Raw genomic sequence first — 14121 nt, 5'->3', positions numbered from 1 at the left:
GCTGAGACCAGGGGCTGGGCTGAAGAGAGCGCTGATGGAACTGCCAGGCGCTGCTCCGTGGGGAGCTGTCAGGCTGGGAGACGGATGGGGCTGGATGTCAAGACGCCAAAGAGCCTCTCCCACCCGCCCAGCAGGCCGGCCTGCAGCACTGAGGATGGGGCGCCAGCCTGGATCAGGGAGAGGGAGAGAGAAGGGCAGTGGGGGGCGGGGGCGATGGAGCCCACTGGGTCTCGCCTCCATCAGCCTCCGGCCTGGAGCCCACAGAGCCAGGCCAGGCTGGAAGGTGCTGAAGTAGCTCTGTGCTCACCTGGACCAACAGACCATTCTGCTGCGACGAACAACCACACAGCCTCGCACGCAGGCAAACGTGGAGCCTTAAGAACCAACCTTGAGCCAGGCACCGGAGATGCCGATGGAGAGCGTGTGCAAACACCGTGTCTCGTGAAACCTCAGTGTCAGGACAGAACTTCATTTAGAGCCCTTTAAGCCCATTCCAAAGCTTGAATCCCTCCTCTCACATCTCTGCGAGGAGACTGCGTGTGCAGCCTCGTCTACACACCGCACAAATGAAACCCACTGGCTCTCAGCACGTGTTGTGGAGCTGCTAAAAATTTCCTTCATCCACGTCCACCCATCTTTCCACGCGCTACTCCGGCCTGGCGGGCCAGCAGGTCCACTCCCACGGCCCCAGCCCTCACGCACATGGGCCTCCTTTGACCTCCCTGCATGAACTCCTGACGGTCATCGGTGGCTTTCTGTCTCCCACATGCAGACTCGTTGTATCAAGGAACAGCATGAGGCTAGAGACCGAATGCCAGGAAAAAAGAACAGACCTCCGAGGTTTCTGTCCCGCTTTCCTGATTCGAATGACCACGAGAAGGACAGAACCTGTGCTTCCCCCCCGGCCATTGTCTGTTTCATGAACCTTTGTGAATACGTGTGTGTACGTGTGTGCATTGTGTACCTGCAAGAGGTGGGGGCCAAGAAGGGGTGTTCGGACCTTCCTGGCTCTTAAGCAACTCCCAGGGTGGATTCTAGGACATGAAGTCAGGTGGACGTAGGGCACTGATGCTCTCTGACAAAGGGGAGTATTTCTGGTCCTTGAGGGGGGCGGTCCCCATGTCATGCTCAGGAAAGCCTCCTTGCTCTGCAGTAAATCTTTCCTTGAGGGGTATTTGCACTCGTTTCTGCCCACCGCCCGCCCCCCCACAGGAGCAGGGTCCCCCACTCCAACGCCACCCCCCGGTCCTGCGGTCAGAGATCGAGGGCTCCTCTTCCACGTTCTTGCAGCATCTTGCCCAGCCCGCCCCTTCTCTGAGCCCTCTCCACCATCCACCTGGTCAACCTGTCGCCGACTCCCTTGTCTCATCGCCTTCCCCTGGCTCCCTCATCTTTCCGAGACCCCTGAAGAGTTGACTGAAGGCAATGGGTCTGTTCTCTGGCTGGGGCTGGGGCTGGGGCTGGGGGAGACGAGAGAGGGAAGGGGAGATGGTGGAAGGGCAAGAGCCCCCCTCCTCAGGGTGATGGCCACGGTCCAGCTCTGGAGGGTTTAGTGGGAAAAAGAATTCCCCAGTGACGGCAGCGGAGGCCAGTGCCTGGGACAGGTCCCCACAGATGAGGCTGCTGCCCCCCAAAACGGGAGACACTTAGGCAGCTGGGCAGCAACACTGAGGGCAGGCGGGGGAGAACGGGACTCAGGGCAGCCCTCGGGGTTGCTAGGACTTCAGGTTTCTAGATCCTGGGGGGCCAGAGACTCACCCCACGAAGTAGGAGATGATGAGAAGCTGAACCGCTCTGTTGATGATCCCAATGGTCCAGCTCTTCACGACCACCGACTTGGTGGTCTCGTAGGTGAAGAAATCTGAGATGCAGTTCATGCTGAGGGAATGACCCCTAAGGAGAGACCTGATGGTGGTCTCAGGACGGAGGGGTCATCCGGATGGAGGCTGGGAGGGGGAGCGGCTTAGAGGGGGCTTGAGGAGCCTGTTCCTTTAAGTCAGGCAACCCTAGCTCGGGGCTCAGCCTCTCTCTGCTCTCCACCCTCTGGGCTGCCAAGAGTCCAAGGCCAGGGTGGGGGACCCCCTTTTTGTTGGTCTCCACCCCACTCCCCTGTGATGTCACGGCAGGGGTGGGGTCTCCAATCCCAGGCTCCTGATTGCTTGGGATGCAGCTGGCTGGGGCCCTCTGGGACTTAGGCTTTATCTGCACTCTGTCTACCGCTTCGGTTCTGTTCTCTTGTGCCGCGTCTCCATCCCAGCTCACCAGCTGGTCCACGCTCTCCTGAAAGCCCCTGGCAGTACCCCACCCCACCCACCTAGCAGCCTGCTTGAGCTGAGTTCATTCCTGTCTGCCTACAGTGCTCAATTCCCCTCTTTCCAAGAGCTGCCATCAACAGCATGGGTTGGGGGAGGGGTGGTCTCCTGAACCTCTCTCCTGGTCTCACGGGAGAGGGTAACTAAAGAGTGGCTTGGTTTCTATTTCCTGTTCACCCGGCAGCGGCGGCGGCTGGACTTCTACCTCCAGCATTGCATTGTAACGCTGGGTGTTTTTGGGGGGTTGTTTTTACTGTCCGTCAGTGTATTTATCCGAATCATCTGTTTAATTACACGCTCCTGGAAGCTTGGAGCGGTTTCCATCTTGCTTGCTAGTTTCCTCAAATCCTACCACCGTGTCGGAGCTCAATGCATGTTTATTGAATCTAGCTGAATTCATGTTGCTAGAGAGTGTGGGAACAGCCATCACCCAGAGGGTAAAGCCATGAGTTCAGGGGACAATGGTGCGCTTACATTGTCTCTTGTCCCAGAATCAAGGCTACTGGTGTAACTGCAGGTCAGACTGTCAGAGAAATGTTCAAGTTTCAACATTCTGCCCTTATGTCTCCATGCACGACACATATCGTCAGTCATTCTGAATGTAGAGTCACGGTGAGGATGACAGAGGAGAGCTAGACCGTGGTACGTAAATCTGTCTTCAGCTCTGTTGCCAACTGAGACCCCAGGGCTACTCCCTTAAGGGCCTGTTTTCCCCATCTGCAAAAAGAGGTTGGAGCGGAGAAACCCAGACATCTCTCCCAAGTCCGGCCGCCTCTGATTCTGCAAGATGCACCCTAGGACTCTAGAAGGCGGGGGTGTGGGGGTGGCTGGCTTCCGCAGTGCCAGGGTGATAGGCTTTCAAAGCAGCTGTGGCTCCGTGATTAACTTGACACCAGCGCTTGAACTTGGCATGGCCGCTGGCCAGCCCCTTCCAGGCAATTCACAACTTGCAGGGGCTGCTGGAAGTTTCGGGGGTGCAGCGAGCTCATTTGCAAAAGGACCGGGTCCTCTCTGGACAGGGGAGGGCGGTGCAGTCACAGTGACATCAACGCCTGCATTCTCCTAGAAGCCAGTGGGAGGGGGCACTTCTCTTCACAACTCCTCCAATCTTTTCCTTCTTGGGTCAGACTCCTTTCTGCTTCGCAGAAACAACTATTGTATAGGAGACACACGCGCTGATTGAGAGGGCCACGAGCTTCGGGGCACAGTCTGATAAAAACACTACGCAAATTCTCTTTTGAAAAGCCCAGACGTCTTTAGCGTTTAAGGGGCCCCGAATTTCCGGGCCCGAGGATCGGGGGCAGCGCGGGGGGCGGGCGGGCGGGTCCGGGGTCAGCGGTGGCGCGGGAGGGCGGGGCCCGGCGCGCCCCGCGGGTCCTCCGGCGCCGCGGGCGCTCTAGCCGGCCGCCTCTCGGGCGGCGCCTCTCTAGCCGGCCGCCGTCTCTGTGGCCAGCGCTTCCGGTGGCGGGACGCGGGGCCGCGCACGCGGGAAGAGCCTGCCCAGCGCCCCTGCCCGTCCCCGGCCCGCGCCGTCCCCCCGCCCCGGCGCGCCTACCGCCCGGGCGCCGGCGGCCGCGAGGCTCCGGCCCGAGGAGGTGGGTGGTCGCCGGCCGCGTGCAGGGCGCGGGCCCGGCTCCCCCGCGGGGTGCGCGCGGTGGGCCGGCCCGCGTTGGAGGCGGCCGGCCGCGAGCGAGTCCATTTTGGGGGGCGGGGAGCTGCGGGTCTGGGGGCGCTGGGGGGACCTGCGGGGGCGCCTCGCGCGCTGAGTCGGCCGGCCCCAGGGGGCTGCGCTGCTCGGTGCCGCGGCGCCCGGTGCAGCGCCCAGGGAGGGTGTCGGGTGTGTGTGTGGGGGGTGTTTCAGCACTTCTTGGGGCAGGCCCGACACCCCAGGACTGGGCCCGGCACCCCAGGACTGGGCCCGGGCCCCCGGGCGGAGGAGATAGGACGCATGCCCGGCGAAGCGGGCCCATCCGGGGGCACCGTGAGCGGCTGTCCTTCCTACCACCTCTCTCCCTCTCGATTCCAGATCCCCAGCGCGCCCTCCATCTGCGCGCCCACCCAGGAGTTTCGGTGGTACCAACAGGGCTAGGTCAGCATGGCAGAAACTCTGGAGTTCAACGACGTGTATCAGGAGGTGAAGGGCTCCATGGTGAGAAGGGCCCCGCGGAGGGAGGGGAGTGGACCTGCACAGCCACTGATCATGCCCATGCTCTGAATGGGCATGCTGGTTTGGAAAAGGGGGTCAGAGTACCCGTGTGTGCCTTGGGTTCCCCCCAGCTGAGAAGCGGTACCCAGGGAAAGGACCAGAATCAGGTCCGCTTGAAGGGCCCCACAGCTGCTATACCCAGTCCGGGAGCCTGGAAACTCTGAGACCCTGCAAGGGTTGTGGATGCCTGAGCCAGGATTAGAGCCCTAGGGTCCTAGTGGGCTGGGCGCCCTCAGCGCTCCCCCCGGCTGCTGCTGCTCCGGTCTGTGGATGTCAGGCGGGCCCAGACAGGGCGCCGGGTGGGACTGACCCTGGGCTGCTGCGCTGTGGCTTCCCCATACATTTGGGCCTGTTTCCCCCACAGAATGATGGTCGGCTGAGGCTGAGCCGCCAGGGCATCATCTTTAAGAACAGTAAGACGGGCAAAGTGGACAACATCCAGGCCGGGGAGCTGACCGAAGGCATCTGGCGCCGGGTGGCTCTGGGCCACGGGCTTAAACTGCTCACGAAGAATGGCCACGTCTATAAGTACGATGGCTTCCGGGAATCGGTGAGACGCCCTGTTGCCATCGCCCCCTCTTGACTGTGCATCTCCTTTAGTTTTAATGCTCTAGACCGACAGTTACCCCTTCTTCTGGTAACTGCGGTCGCTGGTTTGGGCTCCTCACAGCAGGACCAGTGAAGCCATTAAGCAGTCAGCGTTCAGTTTTGCGCCAGTCTCAGGACTTTTCTTTGTGGCCTAACTCCAGAAGTTTTTCTACTGTTTTGATTTTCTTTTTGGTGGCTCCTGCCTGTTGTCTTTATCCAGGTTCTGGGTCTTGCCTGATGCTTTAGTTTGGGTTTTGTTTTTCCATTGTGACCTGCGTGCATTCAAAACTTTACTTCATTTTCGTTTCCATTTTCACTAAAGCAGTACCCATACAGACTCAGAAGAGACATTGCGAGACCCCTAACTGGGAATGTCAGCCCCTTACTGTATTCCTCCCCCAGGCTGAGAAATAACCCAGAAATAACCTCTTCCAACAGTCTTTTACACGGTTTTATAGCTGTGATTAAGTCAGCAAGGATTTCTGATACAAGGTATACTGGGACAGCTTCTCAGAAACAGATAATCCCAGAACGTTCAAGTTTGTGTTCAGGACATCAGGAGTTTACTGGGCTGGTTCTCTTTCCCCTCCCTACAGGAGTTTGAGAAACTCTCTGATTTCTTCAAAACTCACTATCGCCTGGAGCTAATGGAGAAGGACCTGTGTGTGAAGGGCTGGAACTGGGGAACTGTGAAGTTTGGCGGTGAGTCCTGCGGGAGGTTGAGTTTTCGGGTCGGAGGAAAGATGAAAGATTTCTCCCTTTAACTTGTCTTGCTCTCTCTCTGCCACTGCCTCTGATCGCCTGTCCGTTTGTAAATAATTGTGTGTTTATCGAGGATCAACGGTGTATTAGAGGGTCTGGGAGAAACAGACAGCCCCCGGGCCCTCTCCGTAGGGAAGCTGCAGTCTGGTGGGAGCGCAGTTTACGCTGAGCCAGGGGAAGAGCCTGTGGATGGGTCGTCCGCCTTTTCCCCACAGGGCAGCTGCTTTCCTTCGACATTGGCGACCAGCCAGTCTTCGAGATCCCTCTCAGCAACGTGTCTCAGTGCACCACCGGCAAGAATGAGGTGACGCTGGAGTTCCACCAGAACGATGACGCGGAGGTCTCCCTCATGGAGGTGCGCTTCTACGTGCCGCCCACCCAGGAGGACGGCGTGGACCCCGTCGAGGTGAGGCTTTCCGCGGTGCTGAGCGGGCCCCGATAGACCCGCAGCCAGCTCCCAGCGGCTCCATGACCCGCGTGTGCTTCGGCAGGCCTTCGCCCAGAACGTGCTGTCGAAGGCGGACGTGATCCAGGCCACGGGAGATGCCATCTGCATCTTCCGGGAGCTGCAGTGCCTGACGCCCCGAGGCCGCTACGACATCCGCATCTACCCCACCTTCCTGCACCTGCACGGCAAGACCTTCGACTACAAGATCCCCTACACCACGGTGCTGCGGCTCTTCCTGCTGCCCCATAAGGACCAGCGGCAGATGTTCTTCGTGGTGAGCTGGGGCCCCGCGGCCCGCTGGGGCCTCGGGAGGCAGCTGCCACCCACGGCCGTCTAGCCATCTGCTGGGCCTCCGAGCCCCGGCTGGCGCTGAGCCTGCTCGGTCCTTCCCCCCGCAGATCAGCCTGGACCCTCCCATCAAGCAGGGTCAGACTCGCTACCACTTCCTCATCCTGCTTTTCTCCAAGGACGAGGACATCTCCCTGACGCTCAACATGAACGAGTGAGTGAGGCTGTTCCCTGCCTGGGCAGGGGCGGGCGGGGGGGCGGGCAGGCGGAAGCCCGCAGCGACCCCGCCCGCCTCTTGCTGTCCTCAGGGAGGAGGTGGAGAAGCGCTTCGAGGGGCGGCTCACCAAGAACATGTCAGGATCCCTCTACGAGATGGTCAGCCGGGTCATGAAAGCGCTGGTGAACCGCAAGATCACGGTCCCGGGCAACTTCCAAGGGTGAGCGCGCCAGCCTGGGCTGCTGCCTGCCATGGGGGGTGGGGAGGTGCGCTCTCAGGTGAGCCCCTGCTGGGAACGCCGCCCCGCGGGGCCCTGGGTGGGCTGTCGCTGGAGGGGGCAGCCCCCCTGAGGCCTACACACCGGGGGGCTTGGGGCATGTTGCCCAGGCGGGCTGCCCAGGCGGCACTGACCGCGCCCCCTCCCCAGGCACTCGGGGGCCCAGTGCATCACCTGCTCCTACAAGGCCAGCTCAGGGCTGCTGTACCCCCTGGAGCGGGGCTTCATCTACGTCCACAAGCCGCCCGTGCACATCCGCTTCGACGAGATCTCCTTTGTCAACTTCGCCCGCGGGACCACCACCACGCGTTCCTTTGACTTTGAAATTGAGACCAAGCAGGGCACCCAGTACACCTTCAGCAGCATTGAGAGGTGAGCGCCTCTGCCCAGCCCTCCCGGGCACCCTGGCCCCGACCCAGCCTCCACTGGGCGGCCCGGCCTCTCCAGGCAGGCGACTCCTCTGATGTGTCGAGCCTTGAGCAGTTTCTCTTTTGCTGCCTGGAATTTGGCCTTCTCTCTTGGGGTGCTTAGCCTTCGGCAGCTGCTGTATTGCTTGCTTTCTGTACTTAAAAAAATCTGAGTGCCGTATGTATTTGGTACTAGTCCTCTTCCTCTCCCCGCACAATGGAAATGCTGTCTCCTCCTTTCCTTGAATGATCTCTGTGCCCGAGAACACAGCAGCTGTTCACTGAATGCTGGCTGGGGGCTACATGTTTCACAGACATGTTTACAGTCAACCTTCATAACAGCCTGAGAAGGCTGGGTTGCTGCTGCTGCTAAGTCGCTTCAGTCGTGTCCGACTCTGTGCAATCCCATAGACAGCAGCCCACCAGGCTCCCCTGTCCCTGGGATTCTCCAGGCAAGAACGTTGGAGTGGGTTGCCATTTCCTTCTCCAATGCATGAAAGTGAAAAGTGAAAGTGAAGTCGTTCAGTCGTGTCCGACTCCTAGTGATCCGATGGACGGTAGCCCACCAGCCTCCTCTGCCCATGGGATTCTCCAGGCAGGAGTACTGGAGTGGGGTGCCATCGCCTTCTCCAGAAGGCTGGGTTACAGACCAGCAAAACGCCCAGCCTGCCTCCCCGCTGCTTGTGGGTGTTGGTGGACAGGCACACACTGCTTCCTGTGTTTTCTTCCCCTGAAATCTTAAGATCCTGTAAGTTTTCAAGACTAGCGTCTGACTCTTCTCTGCCTGTTGTCTGCCGGGGGTCTCTGAGATCCCGGGTGTGATTGAGCTGTCGAGGGTTTGGGCCCCTTGGTCCGTGCGGCCCCTGGGGGGTGTTGAGATAGCCCACAGCCCACCCCGTGTCGGACCTGCCCACTGGGTAACGGGGCCCTCTCGTCTCAGGGAGGAGTATGGCAAGCTGTTCGACTTTGTCAACGCCAAGAAGCTCAACATCAAAAACCGAGGGCTGAAAGAGGTACCTGGGCGTGCTTGGGAGGAGCCTTGCCTGTTCTCTGTCGGGGAAGGGGCTGGGGTTGGCGCGGCTTCTTTTTCACTCTCTCTTCTCTTCTCGCCTTTGTAGAAAAAAGAGGTGCGTGAGACCCTCCCCCTCCGGGTACAGGTTTCCTGGCATGACCTTAGAGCAGGCTCCGCAGTCCCCCAGGGGCCCCCCGCGGGCCGGGCGCGGGAGGGGCTTGGACTAACTGGGTTGGCAGGGAGTCGGGCAGACGCTCTGCGCTGAGCTGTGTGTGGACACCTCCAGGCGCGGTTGCTCCGAGCTACTCACAGGCATGGGGATGGCTTCCGCGGGCGCGGGTCGGGGGGCTGGCCCTGAGCCCCACGCCCGCCCTGCAGGGCATGAACCCCAACTATGATGAATACGCCGACTCGGACGAAGACCAGCACGACGCCTACCTGGAGCGGATGAAGGAGGAGGGCAAGATCCGCGAGGAGAACGCCAACGACAGCAGCGACGACTCGGGAGAGGAGACCGGTGGGCGGTGGGCGGCCTGGCGGGGGGCGGGGCAGGGTCCCCAGGGGCGGGGGTGGGGCGCAGAGCTCACGCGGCCTGTGCTCTTTTTCAGATGAGTCCTTCAACCCGGGTGAAGAGGAGGAGGACGTCGCAGAGGAGTGAGTCGTGGGTCTACTCGGCGGGGTGAGGGTGGCCCATAAGCTTCAGGGACTGGAATACCTCTGAGCGTTCCCAAGTCCCGGAGCTACCTACCGACCGAGGGTAGAAAAGCGACCGCTGTTGAAGTGATACAGGGCCACGTTTTAAAGTTGTCAGGATGCTTTGTGAGTGCAAAGCATCTCCTGAAACCAGAAAACGACAGTGGAGAATGGGGGTAGGGGCAGAGCTTGCCCGCTTCCCAGCTGCGGTCCTCGGGTCAGGCGGTGCATCTCTGTGTCTCCTCTGTGAGATGGTAGTGTCCATCACTACTTTAAAAAAACTTTATTTTTATTTTTGGCCGGGCTGGGTGTTCGTCACTGGGTGCAGGCTTTCTCTGGTGGCGGCGAGCAGGGGCTGCTCTCTGCTCTCGGGGTGTGGGCTTTTCACTGCAGTGGTCTGTCTTGTTTTGGAGCAGGGGCTCTAGGGTGCAAGGGGCTTCAGGAATTGTGACTCGCGGGGCTTAGCTGCTCTGCAGCGTGTTGGAATCTTCCCAGAGCAGGGATCAAACCTGTGTCCCACTGGGAAGTTCCTCTATCGAGACTCTCGATTGCCGATGTCAGAAATATGACTCAAACTGATTTTCGTGTAAGAGTGAGTTTTATTAGGTCATGTAACCAGAGAGTCTGGTGATAGAATTGGGCTCAGGCACCTGAATCCAAAGGCTTCCCTGGTGGTTCAGACGGACCTGAGCCTGTCTGAAGAATCCACCTGCAATTCGGGAGTTACGGGTTCCATCCCTGGGTGGGGACGATTTCCTGGAGAAGGGGATGGCAACCCACTCCAGTATTCTTGCCTGGAAAAATCCCATGGACAGAGGAGACACAACTTAGCGACTACACCACCACCACCACCACGACTGAGTCCAGGTGCTCGGAAGTTGAGGGGAATATTAGTTTTTACTTCTGATTTCCTTATTTTTAGATGGGTGCATGCATCGCTAAATGACCCTGAGCAGCACGGGGCAGGCTAAGTCCTCCGAGTTAACTCTCAGAAGTGCTGCTGTTTTCAGAGCAGTGGTGGATGGTGTGCTTGCCTCCCCTTCCTGAGTCTGAGTTCTGAGCTGTGCTCTGATGAACTAAGAGTTAAGCCATGCACCACCCCCCCCCCCACCCCACTTAGAGCCTGTGGCTGGGGTGGGCTCCCCCTGAATGGGGCTGGGTGGTTCCCAACAGGGAATTGGAGTTCTCTTGTTCCAAAAGAATTAGCAAAGGTTGAGCAGAAAAAAGAAAAAGAGAAAACTCTGCTGGAGCACACTAGTTCTGCTTGCTACGTACTTGGGAAAGTCAGTGAGCAAATGCTTGTGAACATGTCTTGGAAACGGCTCCGCACCGTGATGCAGGTGTAAGGGGGCTCCATCTTCTGAAGAGCTGAGCACGTGTGGTGGAGGGGACCGCTTAGGGGTACTGGGTTGGACTGAAGGTGGCCCCCCCCACTTTTTACATGGTAGCTCATTATCTCTTCATCAGAGAAGACTGCAGGGTTAAAACAGTTAGCTCAGAAGAAGCGGTGAAGTGGACCTGGGGCATTTTCTGGGCAAGATGAGACCGCGGCTTTGCCTTCAGGGGTGTGGGGTCTGGGTTAGGCCGTGACCCAAGAAAGCCGCAGAGGCCCCCCCGTGTTGATGGACTCAAGGAGGAAACTGCTGCCAAGGCCCGGGGGTGGACCAGGTGGTTGAAGGCACGTCAGCAAGAGGAGGCCGCGCGCCACAGCCCTGCTCTGCCTCTGCTCTCTGGGCGGGGGTCTTTGGGCTCGCTGTCCTGTCCTAAGCTGGTTGGGGGCTCTCCTCTCTCTCTGAGCCCCGCTGTCCTTGACAGGTTTGACAGCAACGCCTCCGCCAGCTCCTCCAGTAACGAGGGTGACAGTGACCGGGAAGAGAAGAAACGGAAGCAGCTTAAGAAGGCCAAGATGGCCAAGGACCGCAAGAGCCGCAAGAAGCCCCTGGAGGTGCAGACTCTGCCGGGCGGTGGGGGGCGGCCGTCCTCTTTCAGTCTTTCTGTAGCACCCCCCGGTAGGGCCTGCGGACTGGTGCTGCTGGGCCTAGTTTTGTAACCACTGGCGCTGGCCTTGAGGAGGAGCCTGGAGAATTTTCAGTATGGCCCTTGAGACAATTAGCTTCTGGAAGATCCAAATTAGGAGCAGGCTTCTGTCCTTGGAGCTCAAGGAGAGGGTTCCTTGTGAGCTCAGGCTCAGGTGCTGAGGTCATGGTCTCCATCCTTGGCGGCTCTCCGTCCAGCCTGACTGCGCAGTGTTTTCTCTATTGTGTCCCTCTAAGAAGGAGGTCCAGGTCATCTCTTGGGGAGAACGTGGAGCTTTGTGGGCAGTAGGTGGCTGATGGCCTCTGGGTTCCTACCCAGGTAAAGAAGGGCAAGGACCCCAACGCCCCCAAGAGGCCCATGTCCGCCTACATGCTGTGGCTAAACGCCAGCCGGGAGAAGATCAAGTCGGACCATCCGGGCATCAGCGTCACGGACCTCTCCAAGAAGGCAGGCGAGATCTGGAAGGGAATGTCCAAGGAGAAGAAGGAGGCAAGGAGCCGCGGACACACAGCGTTGGACCCTGGGACCTGACGGAGGCGGGCGGGCCCAGGGCTACGGTTCTGTGCAGGTTTTGCCTGTGTCGGGCCAGGGGTCTAATTTTTTTTTTTCTGTTTTTTTCATTCCCTGTGTGACACAGGAGTGGGATCGCAAGGCTGAGGAGGCCAGGCGGGAGTATGAAAAAGCCATGAAGGAATACGAAGGCGGCCGTGGAGAGCCCTCCAAGAGGTGAGAGCTGGGGACAGAATGACCCAGGAGCTGCTTTTCTGGCAGGTACTTCTGCAGTTCCAGGTTGAGAATTGGGGTATTAACAGGCATGCTTCTGACTGCAGTAGGGCAGTGCTGCTCAGATTGGGGTAGGCAGTTGCCCAGGTATGGGGAATGGCCTAGAGGATTTCTGAAAGTAACTTGGATAAATACGGCTCATTTTCCTAAGAGCCACATTTTCCTTCAATTTTATTTCAAGGTGTGGGGGAGATTAACACTAGTTGTTATGGAGCATAACTCACATGCAGTTTTAAAGGTAAAGTAACAAGCGTTAGAAGACCCCTTAGAGACAGAAATGGTGACGTGCCCCAGTACTTTTGCCTGGGAAATGCCATGGACAGAGGAGCCTGGTGGGCTACAGTCAGCGGGCTCTCAGAAGAGTGGGACACGACTTGGTGACTCAACAACAGCAGACGTTAAGCAAGTTTTGCATATGGGGCTGCTTCAGGCTGTAGCCCCTGATCCTTCCGGTGATTCAGTTATGATGAGCTCCCCTGGGGCGCTTGGGGCGGACGCGCCTGGCTGTGTACGTGAGCTGGGCAGTGTGGCTGGGATTGGGAAAGGCCCTGGGAAAGCCAGGAGAGGTTCGGCCCTGATGATGTGGGGAACCCAAGGGCCCAGCACCCACTTCCCTCTTGCTCACCTAGGGATAAGTCCAAGAAGAAGAAGAAAGTCAAAGTGAAGACGGAGAAGAAATCCACACCCTCCCGGGGCTCATCGTCGAAGTCTTCATCAAGGCAGCTGAGCGAGAGCTTCAAGAGCAAAGAGTTTGTGTCCAGTGATGAGAGCTCTTCCGGAGAAAACAAGAGCAAAAAGAAGAGAAGGCGGAGTGAGGTGCGGCTGGGCTTGGGGGGCCGTGGGGCCTGGAAGGGTGGGGGCCCCTGGGCTGGTGGCGGGACAGACAGACAATCCTAGACGGAGGGGTAATGAAGGGGAGTGGGTGGGTGGAATCTGTGCTTCTGAAGGCTTAACACTGGGGTGCAGGGAGCGGGTAGCCAAGTGGGGGTCCTTCCCTGAAAAGTGGCTGCGGGGGAGGGTGGCCTGGACTCTGTACTTCTCCCCTGTAAGAGACCTTTGGCTTTCAGGACTCTGAAGAAGAGGAACTAGCCAGTACTCCCCCCAGCTCAGAAGACTCAGCATCAGGATCTGATGAATAGAGAGGAAGACTGTGTCTCCTGGGGCTTGCCCCATCCCAGCCCCAGTCTCCCCACCCGTGTTTTGGTACCTGTTTTCTCCTATGAAATGCAATCCTCGGGTTCTGTGCCATCTGAACAAGCTTTCCCGCTAGCCTGCACTTCCCTGGGGCCGCACGGGAGGCGTCTCACCCTGCGGCTTCAGAAAGTGGCTGTTTATAATCTGGGGAGACATCCGGTGGGGGCCAGGGCAGGGCTGGATCCCACCGCGCCCCCTGCCTTCCCGCCCTTTGGGGTATAGCTGCTGCTTGTCCTGTACAAGTTGCCGCAGGCAGGGGTCCTGTGAGGGCAGGTCTGTAGCTCCTGACTGGGGCCTATTTCTACTTTTATTTTGTATTTCTGGTCTGTGGAAAATGAACATTTAATAAAGGGAACTGACTTTGGAAATCGGCCTTAGGCCTTCTCTCTCCCCCTGCTGTATGGCTCTCACTCTTGGTGTCAACTGCACTCTGACCCTTCAGCTGGGAAGCCAGTCTCCAGGTACAGCCTGTGCTGTTCCCGGCTGGACAAGCCTTGGTTTCCAGTCTCTTCTGGTGGGATGGGCCACCTGAGAGTCTAGAAATGAGAGCTGATCTGATTAGGCAGTCTCCCTCACAGCCGCACTCCATTAGTGAAGCTGAGAGGACAGCTCCGGCTCCAGCCTTAATCACCTGCGAGTCCAGGGTCTTGGAAATCTTTCGATAATGGAATCAGGATTGACCAAGCTTCCCCGCAAATGGGGGGGAATGGAAACCTGAGCCCGCAGAATTGGGGGGGAAGAGTGCTGTGTTGGGGTGGGGGGTGGGGTGTAGCCTGATAGGGGTTCAGGAAAGAGGTGGAGTATGTGTGAAGCCTTTTCTTGTGGAGAAAAGGGGTATGCGGCATTGTTAGGCTAGGAGGAATTTATGTTGGGCGGAGCAGGCATGCCTGCTAAGCC

General features: G+C 58.7%; 2 protein-coding genes across 2 annotated transcripts in view; one reads left to right on the top strand and one right to left on the bottom strand.

The window, feature by feature from the left end:
- P2RX3 (purinergic receptor P2X 3) overlaps positions 1 to 2061 on the bottom strand; it is a 37232-nt gene extending 35171 nt beyond the window's left edge. The window contains exon 1 of the mRNA XM_015101165.4: positions 1759 to 2061. Coding sequence (XP_014956651.2) covers positions 1759 to 1877 — 119 coding nt within the window. The 5' untranslated portion in view covers positions 1878 to 2061. The remainder of the gene's footprint in view (positions 1 to 1758) is intronic.
- Positions 2062 to 3763: 1702 nt separating this feature from the next.
- SSRP1 (structure specific recognition protein 1) lies at positions 3764 to 13592 on the top strand. The gene is made up of 17 exons (XM_015101164.3): positions 3764 to 3907; positions 4339 to 4461; positions 4883 to 5068; positions 5703 to 5808; positions 6084 to 6274; positions 6360 to 6590; positions 6715 to 6818; positions 6913 to 7041; positions 7249 to 7470; positions 8446 to 8518; positions 8896 to 9034; positions 9126 to 9171; positions 11026 to 11155; positions 11566 to 11736; positions 11885 to 11973; positions 12660 to 12846; positions 13098 to 13592. Exons 2-17 carry the CDS (start codon positions 4408 to 4410, stop codon positions 13167 to 13169), a joined length of 2130 nt encoding a protein of 709 aa, XP_014956650.2. The 5' UTR covers positions 3764 to 3907; positions 4339 to 4407; the 3' UTR covers positions 13170 to 13592.
- The last annotated feature ends 529 nt before the right edge of the window (positions 13593 to 14121 follow it).

This window comes from Ovis aries, chromosome 15, assembly GCF_016772045.2.
Source record: "Ovis aries strain OAR_USU_Benz2616 breed Rambouillet chromosome 15, ARS-UI_Ramb_v3.0, whole genome shotgun sequence".
Lineage (NCBI taxonomy): Eukaryota > Metazoa > Chordata > Mammalia > Artiodactyla > Bovidae > Ovis > Ovis aries.
The sequence above is the reverse complement of the archived record's forward strand: the minus strand, read 5'-3'. Positions and strand labels throughout refer to the sequence as shown.

What these genes read in the sequence shown, in the direction of transcription:
- SSRP1 (XM_015101164.3), top strand. Translation starts at nt 4,408, where the DNA reads ATGGCAGAAACTCTGGAGTTCAACGACGTGTATCAGGAGGTGAAGGGC. An exon ending in GGGAACTGTGAAGTTTGGCG is followed by an intron (nt 5,809 to 6,083) that starts GTGAGTCCTGCG and finishes TTTTCCCCACAG; the next exon opens with GGCAGCTGCTTTCCTTCGAC. An exon ending in GTCCCGGGCAACTTCCAAGG is followed by an intron (nt 7,042 to 7,248) that starts GTGAGCGCGCCA and finishes CCCCCTCCCCAG; the next exon opens with GCACTCGGGGGCCCAGTGCA.